The sequence below is a fragment of the Opisthocomus hoazin genome, chromosome 13 (genome assembly GCF_030867145.1).
Source record: "Opisthocomus hoazin isolate bOpiHoa1 chromosome 13, bOpiHoa1.hap1, whole genome shotgun sequence".
Taxonomy (NCBI): Eukaryota; Metazoa; Chordata; class Aves; order Opisthocomiformes; family Opisthocomidae; genus Opisthocomus; species Opisthocomus hoazin.
In genome coordinates this window covers 27,262,325-27,277,794 of record NC_134426.1, presented here as the reverse complement: position 1 = coordinate 27,277,794, position 15,470 = coordinate 27,262,325, and the positions used below count along the sequence as shown (strand labels likewise).

The following is a 15,470-nucleotide window of genomic DNA, read 5'->3' as shown; positions in this document are numbered from 1 at the left end:
TTTTTCTTTGTGTGCTCAACTGGAAGTGGAGGGAGGAGCTGGCGGGGGAGAAGGACACAGCATGCGGCTCACTCTTTCTGAAGCCATCCACTCTCTACCTTGCCGGCGAAGCTGCCTCTGGTTTGGGTTGGGGGGAAGTTTGGTTCGGCTGAGCTGACACCAGCAGGTAGGGCAGGGGAATTACCTCTGGCTCACGAGAAGTGGGCAGCTCCTGCAGAAAAAGCAAGGGTTGTTGAATACTTTTGTGTTAAACCAAATCGCCCCAGTCCCCGAGTCCCTTCCAGCTTCTCCTAAAACCATCCCACGGTGTCCGTCGGGGTGTTCATCTGCTGAAGGTGGGTCACTCAGACCCACCAGCTCCTCCCAGCTCCTCCGCGCTGGGACCTCATTCCGGCCGGCCGCAGGGCAGGAGCAGCACTGATGCGGCTCATGGGGAAGGGAAAAGGTGCAGCGAAGGCCAGTCCGTGACTCTTCCTCGCCCATCATCCGGACACCCCAGTGCCTGGAAGGAGTGGTGGTGCTCGGACCTCACCAGGCTGCGGTCACGCTGGGACGTCAGCAACTCAAAGCAGCAGGTCAGCTCTGCAGCTGGTGACTCAGTATCGCCGCAGCAGAAAACTCTCCCCAAGCGCTGGAACGCTGAGGCTGGGCAAGCTCCTGCTGTGATTAAAAATCTTAAAATAGATTATTTATTTTTTTTAAATCATGAAGGAAGTCTTTCCCCCCCCCCCCTCCACTGAAGAGCAGAGGGGTTTTACTGTCTCTGCTGATGCTGTGTTGCGTGCCTGGAGTGGTATCAAAGAGAGCTCTAGGGCAAAGCCTGCCTTGGCACTTGCCCTGTGGGCTACGTGGCCGTAACGGGGAGGAGATGTTTCATCAGGAGCAAGAAACAGGGACCTGCTCTCCCCAGAGCTCAGTGCATGGCGTGGGAAGGGCTGCCGGTGGCCAGGACGTTCAGTGAACTTCCCTGGATCCTGCTATTCCCTCTCTGCACAAGGGCCCCGATTCGCAGGCTGGCGGAGAGGGAACGGGAGAGCAAAGCGACTCGTGATTCTGCAGACACGGGCAGGACGGTGACAGCAAAAACACCCAGGGGAGCCCAAGAGCCCCCGCCGTCAGCTCTGCGCCGCGGCGGCGAGAGCACCCACCCGCTCAAGCAGGCATCATCGGGGACCGCAGGAAAGGCTGCGGGATTTAAAACAGCCACGGAGAGACACAGATAGAGCGGAGTGGCAGCCAGAAGTCACACGAAGCTTGGCAGAGTCCTCCGCGCTCCGAGGATGCTGAAATGATTCACTCCAGCAGCTGCTCCCGGGCAGCGGAGGGGCGAGGCGGTTAGGCGGGGTGACTGGTCAGCACGGCTTCTCCTTGGCTGGGAGAGGCAGCGCCCGCAGCCGGAGGGACAGCAGGGATGGAAAGGGCCATGTCCCCCTGCTCCGAAGGGAAATGCGGGGCAGCTGGGGGTGAACCGAGGCCCAGGGCTCAGCCATCACCGCTCCACGCTGGGGATGTTCCTCACGCACAGACGGTGAAGGCCGGATCAGCAGGAGGCCGCAGCGGTGCTGCTCGGTGGGGCTCCACTTGACGGCGAGGTGGGCTTCCCTGCCGCCACCTCCAGCACCCACAGGGCACGTGCCCAAGCGCCGAGCAGGATCTGCTGGAGTGGGAAGGGAAACGGAGCCCTCACCCAGGCTCCAGCACCCCGGCCTCTGCCGAGTTTCCACGAGCCCGTTTGGGGCAGCCCAGCAGCGTATGGCAGTTTGGGGTGAGACGCCTGGCTGACATCGACCTGTTTCGCCCCATTCCAGGGACTCATGAATTCTGTGGCAGGCTAATTTGCCTCTTGGGAAGAACCTGGCCCAGAACGCCAATTAATCCCCTCCATGGCACAGGTTCTGCTCTTTAAGGAGCTGAGGTCCCCGGTGAGGTGATTTCTCTCTGGTTTGTGCCCTAGAAAACCCTCCCATGGTGCCATCGGCAGAGCAGACATGCAGTCACCCTGCAGGCAAATGTCCCCGTCCGTCTGTCCCAGCAGCTGGGGCACCCCACAGCCACGCCGTGCTCCCTGTGCCTGCGCTGCGGCCAGCCCAGGCCCCTCCGAGGGGGCACGCTGCTGTCCCACCACCCGCTCTCCGCTCCCTTTACCTTTCCACAGAGTCTAATTCCCTAAGGCCCCGCGGAAAATTCCTGCCTTGATCTGCGCCAACCAACTTGTCCGTTCTCGTCTGAGCTCTGAGAAATTCGCACCAATTTCTCCTTGGCTTCCCTCCCCTCTATTTTTACATAAATGGGCATTTCGGTTTACTAACTGTATTTTAACGGCAGACAGATGCAGCTGGCCCAGCTCTCCGCAGCAGGCCCTACACCAGGACAGTCGGTGGTGTTCGCAGGGGGGTGGCAGCACGGGAGGGACATTTGTGATTTATTCTCCAGCCTGAATTCCTGCACACGTCTCCCAGGGCCAGAGCCAGCGCTGCGCGCCGCTTCGCTTCAGCCGCCGAGGGGCAACGGCAAAGCAGCGACAGGTTTGGAGGAGGAAGCAGCTCGTGCTATTTGCTTTCATTTCAAGCCCAAGTTAAAACCCCACACCTAACACTTCCTGCTCCCGCACCACCCTTGAACAAACACTTTTTTTATAGCAGCAAGTAGCATTTATAGCTTTGCCCCTTCTTGACCTGGAAGTAATTGGTTAATTGAGTTAGACAACAAACCTCAAGACACTCGCATGGTTTCCTTCCACCTTCTCGCAGGGAGCTGGAGAGTCAAACTCCTTCCACCCCAAGCTGGTTAAAAACATCAAACACCTCCGAGAGAACAATGTTTACTTCCCAATCAGGAAATTGGTCCCTGTTGAAGCTTCTTCAGGGCCAACAGCTCCTATAAAGCTGCTGCACCTGGGGGGTTGCTGCCCTGCTGGTGCTGGCGCTGGCGCTGGCTCGTTGCAGAGGGTTTCCTGGGAAGCAGTGGAAGGCTTTGCTGCTGGCTGATGGGAGCTGTGCTCTGAGCGGACACGCCTGAGCTCACCCGGAGACTGAGATTTTATGCAGGGTTAGTAACGTGATGATTTTGTGGTTGTTGAGGTTCTCTGGGTTTGTGGGTTTGAGGGCAGGGGGGTGAGGATGCGCCGCTGTTTTGCTTGCGCTGTGTTAGGCGTGTGCCTTATTCCCAACGTGAGATCCCTGGGGCCGTGCTGGGCCCTGCGAGTTCCCTGTCATCTGAAGAGGGCATTTCCGTGGCAGCCCTTCTCTTCCGTGCGCTGCTGCAGTGGCTGTGCCCTCAGAAGTGCCACAGCTGAGCTGCGAAGCCCCCGTGTCTGTGCTTGGGGGTGTGCAGGAGCCTGAGCTGGGCAAGGAGCTACGTGTGCTCCACCTAACGCCGGTGGAAGCTGCAGAACGTCGGGAAAACCAGACCAAGCAGCCAGGCTGCTTTCGTGCACTTGGGGAGGGCTTCTCCTGGAGGTAGGCTGCAACCTGGCTGTGCTTCTCACCCATTATCAGTGTCCCTAGGTGCTGGCAGTGGCCCTGGAGGACAGTGTCAGTGTAGGATGTACCTTGGTTTTCTGGATGCAAAGATGATGTTCTGACAACTGCTTACATGCCTCTGCCTCCCAGTCTCCCTCTTTCCTCACATCTCCATTTGTATGTGACTTTTGTGGCATTTATTAATCTCTACCGATGGGTGACGTGGTTAGGTGAAGAAATGGACGCTCTTGCCCTGTAAAGCAGAGGGCTTAAAGCACAGGAAAAAACCCACCTTGGTGGGCTCCTCTCTGGGGAGGGGGAGACCTCCACTACAGGTGTGAGCGAGGTTCCACGGCAACTTCACGGTCGCCGTGTCTGAGCTCTCTAAACCTAAATAAACCCACCCTACATCTGTTTAGCACATAAAACATGGCTAGATCTCCTAGCACAATTCCTCTACGCTACCGGTAATCTTAGTCGAAGCAGGATTAGCGTAGGCTGGAGAAACTGCTAGTGCCGTTGGCCTGAATCCACAGTCTGTGTGGAGTCCCAGTTGGAAAACCTTCTGTGAGGTCTGGAGGCGTCGAGCGGGAGATGCCGCTGGGTGAGCTGGTGTTGTCCGCAGGAGACAGAGGTGCTGCTGCAGCCAGCAGCCCCGTGATGGCGGAGGGAGAGCTGCCCAGTCTCATCTGCACACAGCTGTGCCAAGAGTTTCCCCCTGCAAGTGCAGGGGTTGCCTGAGGAGCAGAGAGGGCTTTTTCCAAGCAGTTCTTGGAACGTGCTCCAGCTTCACTGGGGTGAAGAAGAAATCCCAACTGGATCCTGCCTGCTCAGTGACAGAGCACCAGGAGCTGAGGGCAGCCCTGGGGCCCGGGAGCTCCTGGCCTCCACCCCTCACTAACAGACTCCCACAGCTTCATCGCGAGGAGCCAGACACCTACTCCTCCTTCCAAGAAATCAGGGAAGAAGAACGAACAACGGTGTGCAAGCTGAGGTTTAGACGCAGCTGGGTGGGAATGCAGGCAGCAGGCCGAAATCACGGCGTTTTCCTCTGCAGCGATCGGAGTCAAACTGCAACAGCAGTTAAGAGGATTAGATATTTGGCATCATATTTGCAGCTGCACTAGCTGTAACCTAGAGGAGAAATCCAAATACTCCGTCTTGGGAAGTGACTCTGAGCCTGGAAGGGAGCGCTCCCTCGGGACCCCGCATCTGGGTATGTGCTCAGACCTGGTTGTCTGACAGAGCTACGAGGAGTTGTCCATCCTACAGCTGAGGTAGTGGCGCTTGGCTCCCTCGAAGACCCAGGCTCCTGTGGAAAACTCGCTGCAAGCCAGCCCAGACGCAGGGCTCCGAGCCGCAATAATGTCTCCAAAATGTCAGCTCCCACGCAGAAGGTCTACATCTCCCAAGTGCCGCAGCCTAAATGAAGAACATGTTGGAAGCCCTGCCAGGTTTGGACCCAGATGTGAGAGGGGAGATCCCTCCCTGGACATGACCGAGAGGATTTCTTTAATGGTTGTCTTAACACTGCGGTGCTTTAGCAAGGAAAACTAATTTCACTGCGGAGTTAAGTTTCAGCGTCTAGTTCTCCTGCATTTCATGCTGTTACCATCTAAATCAAAATACCTGACCATGCCCTCTGAAACTCAATGCTGCAGAGATGCTGGTGATGTACTGCCAGCACCGTAGCGGGAAGCTCCCTTGCTTTTCCCTCGGGACACCTCTGATGAGCTCTTGGCCCTGACCGCAGGCAGGATGGGCTGAGGAGGAGTGTGGAATCCATTAAGCTGTTTTTCCAATCTTAAATAAAAACGTGGCCTTGTAACCAAGGAAAAAGACATCACCCCTTGACACATGTGTGTTTGCTGGAAGCACTCGGCTCTGCGCGCAGAGGCTGCCTGGGGGTCCTGCACAGAAGGGTGGGAGTCCTTTCTCCACAGCTGGAGCCACAGATGATGCTCCCGGCTGGGGCAGGCAGGTTCCTCCTGAAGCCAAAATCCCAGATCTGAGCCCCAGGTGTAACCTGTCGGAGGAGGGGAAAAGCTCTGCATCTCACTTCCAGTGTGCCTGATGATTTTAGCACAGAGGCTTAGCGAACAAGAGATAGAGCGCCAGAGGTAACAAATTCAACCCATTCCAAATGTGCTCATGTGGTAGTCATCTGCCAAAAACATAAAACAAGATCACAATTCTAAATTTGTCCTTTGAATGTACCTGTGCTTGTTCGGTAGTAGTTTCCTTCTAATCCCCAGGGATTAATACTGAAGTGCATTGAAACATCTGAGGTGAAGGGGCGCAGTGGAAATTCCTTGCGGGCTGGTAATAATAACTGAAAGCTGCTCTGTGAAGCAAACCTGGGGCTGACTTGGTTTTTAATGGACATCTGTCTGTAGGGGGAAAAAATGCCATGGCAACTGGCTTTCTTGTTGGCATGCCTGTCTCAGCGAAGGGACGGGGAGAGGATGGGTATTGGTGGGTCTGTGTAGCTGCGCTTGGGAAACGTGGAGGTACACAGCTCGACGAGGCTGTGAGGCAAAGGTTGTTTATGCTCTGTGAGCACCAGATCTTGAGGGATTTCAGAGCTAAATCTTGGCATAACGATTGCTTTGTGTGCTGCTGCGGCTGCTTAGCAGGAGCTAGGCTGGGTTTCCCCCCCCTCCCTTTTGTAAAACTGTGAAATCTAAAAGCGTAAAGCGCTTGGTTGAAGACTGCCTGGCAGTTTGCTGGTGTCCCCTAGTTTGCAGCTCTGTCACGAAACAATTGCTACGGAGCTACAGCATCACTGCACAGGTCCTGGAGCTTTGCCGCCTGAGGAAGGAAATGCCCTGGTTTGGTGTCTATCTACAGCCAGTGGAAACGGAGAGCAAGGCTCATTAAAATGTCGTTTATAGGTAAAACGAGCTCAGGTACATCTGTACCTCTCTCCTGGGCTCCGTGGACATTGGTGTTTTCCTTCGTCTCCTGTTGGTTGCAGGAGAAGCAGCTGGCACACCTGGCTCAGCAGGCACGCCCGTGATCCGTGCCCTGTCCGAAGCGAGCTGGAGGAGGATGCTGGTGGGCTGGGAGAAATTCAGAAGAAATAGTTATAAAAGTGCAAATGCGGATCAAAAACTGTGTCTGATGGGAGCTGGCCTCTGCTTGGAACCGAGCCATGAATTCGAGGGGCTGCAGGCAATGAGAGGACACCACGCAGTACCTGAGGTGGGGAGGGAAGGCAGAGGTAGGCAGCAGTTGTCCTGCCTGGCTGGTGTGGAGCTTGGGCTTTTGTTTTGCCCGTTGTCGTGTACGTACCGCTTTCTGGTTCCGTCAGTAGCACGTTCCTCAGTTAAATCCGACGGCAGCTTTGCTGACGAGCTACCGTGTCTCTCTGGGAAGCGCTTCTTGTATGTTAGAGTACCTGATTTGTTTTCCTAACGTCTTTCCAAGTGCTTGGAGATCCCTGCGCCCATAGCACTGTTCACAAAGCTTTAGCCTCCAAGAAGAGGGTTAGGGACGATGGGACTAAACAACAGAAGTCTTCAGGGAAGAGAAACCGCGTGTGTAGAAATGCTCAGTTCTGCGAGCTTCTCTAGCAGCTGAATTTGCTTAAAATAAATGCCGAGTGCCTGTGTCGGTTGTCCCTCCATAGGCAGGCATGTTCTGTCTTGCTGAATGCTGTTGAGGGATCACCCTGGGTAGCTCAAGGAAGAGAGCGCACCACCTAACAGCAGGCTAGCTCAAGGAAATGTTGCATCACGTAGCACTTCCTGGTAAGTAATGATATTATCAGACTCATTCATCTTCATATGCAAATACAGCCTGCGCATGTAGTCACGAACCTGAATGAAAATAGTAGTCTTCGAAAAGCGCAGCTCTAACCTGGAACGTGGACAGAAAGGGCAAAACAGAGCGTGACTCCATTAGGCATCATGGCTGACTCCATTAGCAATCATGGCTTTTCTTTCTTGACCACGGAGCAGGTAACTTTGAAGCCTGAACTTCTCTACAGCTCGACCGCTGCATCCACTGACTGTTGTCTGTTCTCTGTCACGACCTCATTTGCACCAAACCAGTAGCTATGATGGTAGGGAACAGCGAAAAAAAGGGAGAAATTGATAGAGCCAAACCATGAAGTAAATACAGAACAGTGGGAACGGCGGGCTATCGAAGCAGGGCGTGTGCAGGTAGAGGTGAAGGGAATGCTGTGCCATAATGGCAGAACAATCCCATTGCGCTGGAAGCTTGCGTAGTCCGCTGTAGACCTGTGCTCACAACAGGAAGGTGAGGAGCAGCGTCTGCGCCGGCAGTCACCGAAGAAGCCAGCTGCCAGGATTCCGAAACCAACCTGCAGGTTCTCTGCAGGTTACTGCCAGAGATCTTTTCATTTTGTCACTTGTATATTTACTATTAATGTGTTTTTTTACAAAGGTGCTCAACAAACAAAAAAGGGAGGGCGCCATGAAAGCCAAACAGAGCTTAACAAAACAAAGAGTACCTTGAAGGAGAAAACAAGTCAAACTGCAACTGCACTTGAGTCATGACTGCAGACGTGAACATGACTCTTGTTCACACGCTGCTTTCCCAGCACATAATGCTACCCCAAAATGTAGTGTGGTATGTCCATACTGTGTCTTAGAAACCATCTCTGCCCATGGAACTTCTGTATTTTTGATATCTTTGAATATCAAGGGCTTCATCCTCACCGGCGGGACCCCACGGCATGGCCGCCACGTTAAAACCCCGCAGGCTCTTTAACAGTTCTTAACCTTCAGCCACATAAGCAGTGACTAATTGCTGTGCACTGTAAACAGTCCTAGGTGAAAAAGCATTGAAGTAGTGTCCTTTTAAAAAAAAACAGCTACTAAGTGACCTGGATACGTTACGCTCGGTCTCTTATCGGACTTCCTTGTGCTTTTTCTTGGTATCTTTCTTTTAAAACACGAAGCACACTGATGAAACGCACTGTGAAGTAATCCTTGCTTAGCTGTAGATTACTGGGGTTCATTTCAAGGCACATTTTGGCTCTTCGAGTTCCTTTCCCGCTGCATTTCCCCTGTTGTGATAGCACGTGGAGGCCCTCCTCTTGAGGTACTGTAGGGCCACCCAAAAGATATTTAAATGCAGGGGTTCGTGTGCTAGTGGATATATATGTGTGTGTTTGTATGTATGGTGTGGGTGCATATAAAAAAAAAAGGCCTTTTCTTGGCTTCTCTTAGGTAATGTTAGCTATCCCACCACGTGCAGTGAAACAGACTTCTGCTTTGACAGCAAATTGTCCTAAAATTTGTGCCAGTGGTAGCACGAGCTGCCCTCGGCTCTGCAGGTGCTAGCGTCTCCCACAGAAACTCCTGGTCTGCAGAAATCCCCGCGATCCATCTCTCTAGGTTCTGTGGCTGTGAAATAGCAAAGCGTCTTGTGAGTTCACCAGAGTGATGGAAAACAACGCAGTTTCCTTCCAACTGCTGGCTCTGTTTAGGGCAAGGATTTTCAGTGGAGAAATTCTTTATGCTGAGCCCAGTTTGCCTAGCACGTTAACCACAAGGTTATTTGGGCCTGTAAGGTAAAAATGAAACGAGCAGTTCAACAGTCAAAAGTGTAGGGAAAAATGCTAATTTCAGAAAGCTGTTACATGTTTGTTATCTTTTTACCATTGTGCGTTGCCACCCACAACTCCTCCAACCGCATGGGAAAGCTGCTGCTTTACAAGCAAGGTGTATAAATAATGCCTGCCTAAGAGCACCACTCTTTATTACATCTGAATCCTGGGGGACTTCTAGAGCATTTCTATGAATAGATTAAACTCTGAGCATTTTGAGTAACCATGGCTATAAATCAATTTAGCTCTTGGTTTTCAAGTTACATCTGCTCCTACTAACCCTATGCGTATATAGATTTTTAGCAGGCCAGGCCAGGCTTTATTTCTACGTATCAGTATGCGCCAGCGAAACCACTGCCGTGCGTAAGGCAGCTACCGGGAGCATGGCAGAGCCGAAGCCGCCGCGCCTCGGATTGCTGCAGGAAGCCTGGCGATGGCGGATAGGTAACAACAACAAGGAGCAATGGCGAGCACCGGCATCTGAGGCTCAAATCTTCAGCCAGCGCAATGCACCATCGTGATTTCTTTGGACTGCAGTGATTTTGGGGGGGGGTGAATCCCCAGAAACCTGTAATACTGAGGGCTTGTCAGCAAGGAACGTGGCCATCCCTTCAGCCCCATCTTGCTTCCCTGCAGCTGGGGCTCCAGGAGCCGGAGGGCAGTGGCAGCGGCGAAGCACAGGAGCCGGTCTGCAGCGGGCTCGGGGGGGGGCCGGGGCTCTCCATTTCGCCTTTCACAGGCTGTCGGCGGCTCGGCCATGTTTTTTTTTTTTTTGGTGTCTCTCCATGTCTGGTTTCTTTGAAACGATGAGCTGCCGGGTTATGGCCGCCCTCATACTTCCCGCTTCGCCGGCGGCTCCGTGACCGAGCGGGGTCCAGCCCCTTCCCCGGCCAGGCCTCGGCCTGCGGGCCGGCTCGGAGAGGAGGCCTCAACCCAAGGCCCAGCGCCGCCGGGTGGGGTGGGCGGTGGGGGGGGAGAGCGGCTCCCCTTAGGGGCCGGGGCCTGCGGGCCTCCCGCCTGCCACCGGCTCGGCTACCGCGGCGGAGGGGCGGGCTGCGAGGGCGAGGGGCCGCTCCCGGGGGACGCCTCACGGCAGCGCCGCGCCGGGCCCGTCCCCTCAGCCGGACCGAGGCTGCAGCGCGAGCCGCCGCCGTCCCGCGCCGCCGCCTCACGTGTCCCCCCTCCCCTCCCCGCCTCCGCCCCTTCACCCGGCCGCAGCACCGCCGCCGCGCCTGCCGACTTCCCGTAAAGAGTCCGCGCCCCGCCGCTCGCTCCGCCGCCGCCCCCCCCGCCTTTCCCCGGTTGCCGCCGCCGGGGGTACCCGAGAGACGGAGGCAGCGATCGCCGTTCCCCTCCGCCTCGCCGCTCGCCTCAACCGCCGGCCCGGCCCGGCCTCTCCCCCCCCCCCCCCCATCCCCCCCCTTCCCAACCCCCTCTCCGCGGATCCCTCCGCGCCGCGCTCCGCTCCCTCCGCCCCGCTCGCACTGTTTGGGAGCAACCGGCCGAGCCAGCGGAGACCCGGCCCCGCCAGCGCAGCGAGGCCCCGCGGACCGGCCCGAGCCCGAGCCCCGGCTCGCATCCCCGGCCCTCACCCCTCGTCATGTCCCTCAAGCAAGCGGCGGCGGCGGCTCAGGCCGCCGGCAACAACCGCAAGCCCCCCGGAGGCGGCGGCGGCCCCGGCCTCCCGTCAGCCGCGGGCGGCGGGAGGCAGAACATGGGCAGGTGGGTGCGCGGCGGGCCCAGCCCCGGCCTCGGCCTCGGCCCCGCCGCGGGGAGCCGATCCCCCTCCCCCCCTCCCCCCGCACCGGCCTCCATGGGCGGCGGCGGGCGGGGGGGAGCGGGGCCTGCGGCATGGCGGGGGGACGCGGCCCGGCCCGGCGCGGCGCGGGGGGCTCCGCCCGGCGGGGCGGGAGCCGGCATGGCGGCGGGCGGGGCGCAGCGCAGGCCCCGCCGAGGGGTTCCGCAGTGCCGGCGGGGCGAGGCCGGGCCGCGACCGGTGCCCTTCAGGCGGCCGGGGACGGCGGGACCTCCATTTTCCGAGAAGGGGCGGCGGGCGAAGCCCCCTCCCCCCTCCCCGGCGGGGCCTGCGGCGGGGGCGAGGGGCGCCGCGTCCCCCGGGCCGACGTGACCCGCCTGCTGAGGAGGCGGCGGGGGCGGCCGCACGTGCGCGGGGGGGCGCGGGGGGACGGCGGCGGCGGGAAGGTGCCGGCAGCGATGGCGGCGGGGCCGGGGGGCGGCGGGGCAGCGTCCTGCCCGGGGGGGGGGGGGGTGCTGCGGGGGGGCGCCTTACCGGCGTTTATCTTTATTTTTATTTATATATATATGTGTGTGTGTGTGTGTAATGTGTCTTTTTTAATAATTATTTAAATCGCAATAAAATTCTCGCGGGAAGGGCGGGCCGCGGGAGCGCCGGTCGGCCTGGCCGGGGGTGGTGGTTCCAAGCACGGCCTCGCTCACTCGGCAGGCGGGCGAGGAGCCGGGGCTCTGCAGCGGGCGCCGGTACCCCCCATCTCCCTCTCCCCCCAATCTCCCTTCCCCCCCAAATCTCTCCCCCCCCCCCCCCCCCCATCACCCTCCCTCACCCAAATCTCTCCCCCCCATCTCCCCCGCCAGCCATGCTGCGGAGGCCCTGCCGCCTCATCCCGCCTCGGGAAAACCGAGGCCCGCTCCGCACCGGATCGGTTTTCCTGCTCCTCACCAGCGAGCGTTTCGCCGCGCTTTTGCACCGATTCGAAGGAGAGGAGAGGGTGAAAAAAAAAAAATAAAGACACGCTTTTTAATGATGTGATTTTTCCCGGTGCTGGGGGGTCATAACAAACCATCGGGGCAGGCCAGTAACGGTTCTGAAGGTCATAGTCACTCGGAGCAGTTTCATTTCAAGTTTTATTCGTCTTGCACTTTTACTTGACTTATATTCTTACTCAGTTTTGCACACTGGCAATAAAACAGAATTTACAGTGGTCCCATTGTTGGCCATCCGTGGAAATAGGGCTTTACTTTGTTACCAGGACTGGAAGCGGAAAAGCTTTGGTGGGGTCGAAAAGGACAAAATAAACTTAAATAGCGACAAGAAGACCTCAGCGCTTCATTGGAATGATTTAGTAGTTTTTACATGTGTCTGTCTAGATGGAACGTGATGTTTACGGTGCTTAGCTAAACAGCTATCCCTGCCAGCACAGTGGCACCGTCGAGGTTAACGTGAAGGGCAACAAAAGCTACAGCTCTTTTTTTTTTTTTTTTTTTTAAATTCAAGATGATGGTGAGCACTTGCCTCTGTAGATTAGGGGATGCGAGCTTCAATTTCTCATGTTTTAAGATGAAAGCCACTGGGTTTCTCCTACCAGTGTGCCTTTCTAGTTTTGTTGGATAAATTGTGCTTCAGAAGTCCTTCAGAAGTTCTAGTGGGGCTGCGAGACAGCCGACGTTCCCTCAGAGGTCTTCGTGCGCTCTTTTTTTGTTGATCGAATTTTCAAGTTATTTCTGAATGAAGGGTCTGTAAAATCTGAGTCCCTGGGCTGACGGAGTCCTGTGGAACACCCTCGGAGAACTTGCATTGCTGTCCTAAGGAAAAGCCTTCTTTTTCTGGGAGTACAGATTCAAGGATGGCTCATGCTGCAAATCTGTTCATGTAAATGAAAAGCTGAGTGGCTTTTCTGTTTGGAAAATAAAATCGTTTTTCAGCTCGCCTGCATCTTGGTTTCAGTTTGAACCATCATGTTATTTAATAAAAACTTAAACACCTCCAGTTGATGCCAAGCTTTCTTCCTAGCAGTTTTGCAACTCATTTCCCTGCAGCAGCAGCGTTCTCTTCCATATCTTCTTGAGATGCAAAAAAATGTTGCTTTTTGTGGCTAAGTTGCTCTTAAAGGCTTAGATTTGGGGAGAAGGCTCATTGATAGGTCACTGTCCTGGACCTAATTTGCTGCTGTGTTTATTACTGTGGGACTTCGCTGGGCTGAGCACCTGGTCCTGCTCCCTGTGATAGCGAGCAGAGGGTCAGCTTTGCTCACTGCGTTTGTTTCCATGGTTTCATAGTGATGGATATATGTATTTCGTATTAGAACAGGTAAAATCTTGTGTGAACAAATAAGACATTCCAGTATTTGTTTTCATGAGATTATTAATTTCTCTTACACAAGGGGAGGAAATGACAACTGAAGGTAACTTTAAAGGTGTTCAAGAAAAACAAACAAGAAGGATTAATACTTTTTTATATAAAGAGGCACTAAGTGAAATGCTGTGTTTGTTTAATAGCAATTTCGTGTGCAGCGTGGCAGGTGGGGGGATGCCAGCAGCGCGTGGAACTGTGTTGGGCTGTAGCTGGAGGAAGCATAGACCTCATACGCAGACCTGCTCCTCTGTGCTAGTCCAAACATTAGCCGATACCTACGTTTTGTGTTTTAGTTCAGTTTTGCCCTCATGCAAGCACAGGAACGTGAGCTGTCCTGTGACTGAAAGCTGCATCTGTCCCAGCAGTCCTTCAAGCACGGCATCCTTTTTTGTTACCAATTTTTGGTTGTTATTTTCTCTGAAGGCAAAACACCTCGGGCTCAGGTTTTGGATGGTTACCTGTCTAGCTACAATTGTGGCAGAAGGCCTTTTTCCTTTGTATTTGGTAACTTTCTTGCCTAACGGGACTTGGGAGTCTTTTAAGAATACTGGATGTTACTGTCTTTTATAGGTGGCTTTGCCTATTAAAAAGTTAAAACTGAAGTGGTCCCGTGCTGCTGCTTTTGAGACTTAACGTTTCATGCTTACGCTTTTGTTCCTTGGCATCCTTTTTTGTCAGCCTAACTAAAGGCTGAAGTAAAGGGCAGAAGAGAGGTGTCCGTTCTGCTCAGACAGAAGTAATGGGGAGTATCGAGGGCTGGGGCGCTCTGAAACGGTGGGAGCGACTCTTCTGGAGGTTCGCTCACACGTGCCGTTCAGAGCTTTTCTAGTTTGTTCCAACACCTTTGTGTGGGGGGGTTTAATGCAACTGTGCTAAACTGCTGAGCAAGACGAATGGATAACCTGCAGGTCTCTTTCCTTGTCGCTGTTAACACATTTTAGTACAATACTATAGACCCACTTTTGAGTAAGTTTTAATTGAACAGCTGATTCATGGCAGTGCCGCTGAAGCAGGTTCTTCAGTGAGTAAGTCCATGAACAGGCTACAGATGTGCACTGGGTCAGGCTAGAGTCAGGTTACTTGCACATTCAGGCACTACCCAAGTTCTCATCTTGTAAGAAGACAGGAGTTGATGTTATTAATGTCAGTATTGGGGGAAAAACTACAGAAAACAATGCTGCAGGGCTTCTTGTATGATCTTGATTTGACAGCTTCGATTAATTTGATTTATATAGACAACTACTGCTCTTAAATAAAACTTTGTGCTTCTGATTCCTCCCTATGAAGAAAGCTTTACCAGCTCTCTGCACTTCAAAGTTCTTTACAGTATCCTGTAAACCGTTTTCAAAGCTGTAGTAATGTCAGCCAGTGCTCCAGAAACATCTACTCGCTCTGTTGAACTCACCAGTCTTTGTAGTTGCTCTTCTGCTCTAGAGGCTGACTGCAGTATGGCTGCATTGGTTTCTTAGTCTCAAAGAGAAGATGCTGCTGGAGAGAAAACCCGAGACTTACTTTCACATCCAGAAAGACTTGCATCCCTCGCATTAGTTTTCACTTAAATGGAAAAATATAAATGCGTGACCTTGTTTTGCTTATACAAATGCTCCGCTTGGCATGTAAACATTAGGATGGGAGGTGAGGGATGCTGAGCAATAGGATAGTAAATGCTCATAAAAAATAGGAAAAAAAAATTGCAAGTAGCTGCTGAGGAAGAAAATGTTTATTGTGCAGCGTTTGGAATTCAGCCCTTACAGAGACTTTCGCTCTTAAGGTGTAACTGCTAGCCTGCAATGAGCTGGCTATGAAGTTTAATTCCTCGGTTGTTACTTCGTCTGGTGTAGCATTTTTGTGAATTTCTGACTTTGCTACTGCGAAGCATTGGGATGGGTGTACAAGTTGGATTCACCAAGCTGCCGTGCCTTCTGCCAGGCTTACCTTTAACCACATTTCTGCAGTACAAAATGTATTTTTTTTGGTTTGCCATACTTGGTGTAATCAAGATGTAGTTTTAGGTGGCAGTGCCAAACGGCTGCTGACCCTTCTACTTTTGCCTACCCCCATTTCTTAGTCTTACTCTGCTGTTTTAAATTGGGGTGAGCTTCTGGCAAAGCCCATCTACTTTCTGCTTTTGTAAAGATCCTAGGTTTTTTTCATATAATGCATCAGAGATGTGTCAAAGGCTAGTTTGAACTTGAGTCTTCACCTGTTGGAAAATAAACCTCAAGCTGATGGCCTTGGTTTTAGCAGAAGATACACACACACAATTTTGGTTGAATTGTAGCATTGGCAGAATTGGTGAATGTTTTTTCTAAGGGTTTGT

The 15,470-nt window shown here is 53.8% G+C and overlaps 1 protein-coding gene across 9 annotated transcripts in view; it reads left to right on the top strand.

Annotated features, from left to right (window-relative positions):
• The first annotated feature begins 10,492 nt into the window (after positions 1–10,492).
• Positions 10,493–15,470, top strand: part of ATXN2 (ataxin 2) — a 52,392-nt gene continuing 47,414 nt past the window's right edge. For all 9 annotated transcript variants that reach the window (XM_075435057.1, XM_075435056.1, XM_075435055.1 and 6 more), the window contains exon 1: positions 10,493–10,761. In XM_075435057.1, the coding sequence (XP_075291172.1) occupies positions 10,640–10,761 (122 nt within the window). In that variant the 5' untranslated portion in view covers positions 10,493–10,639. The remainder of the gene's footprint in view (positions 10,762–15,470) is intronic.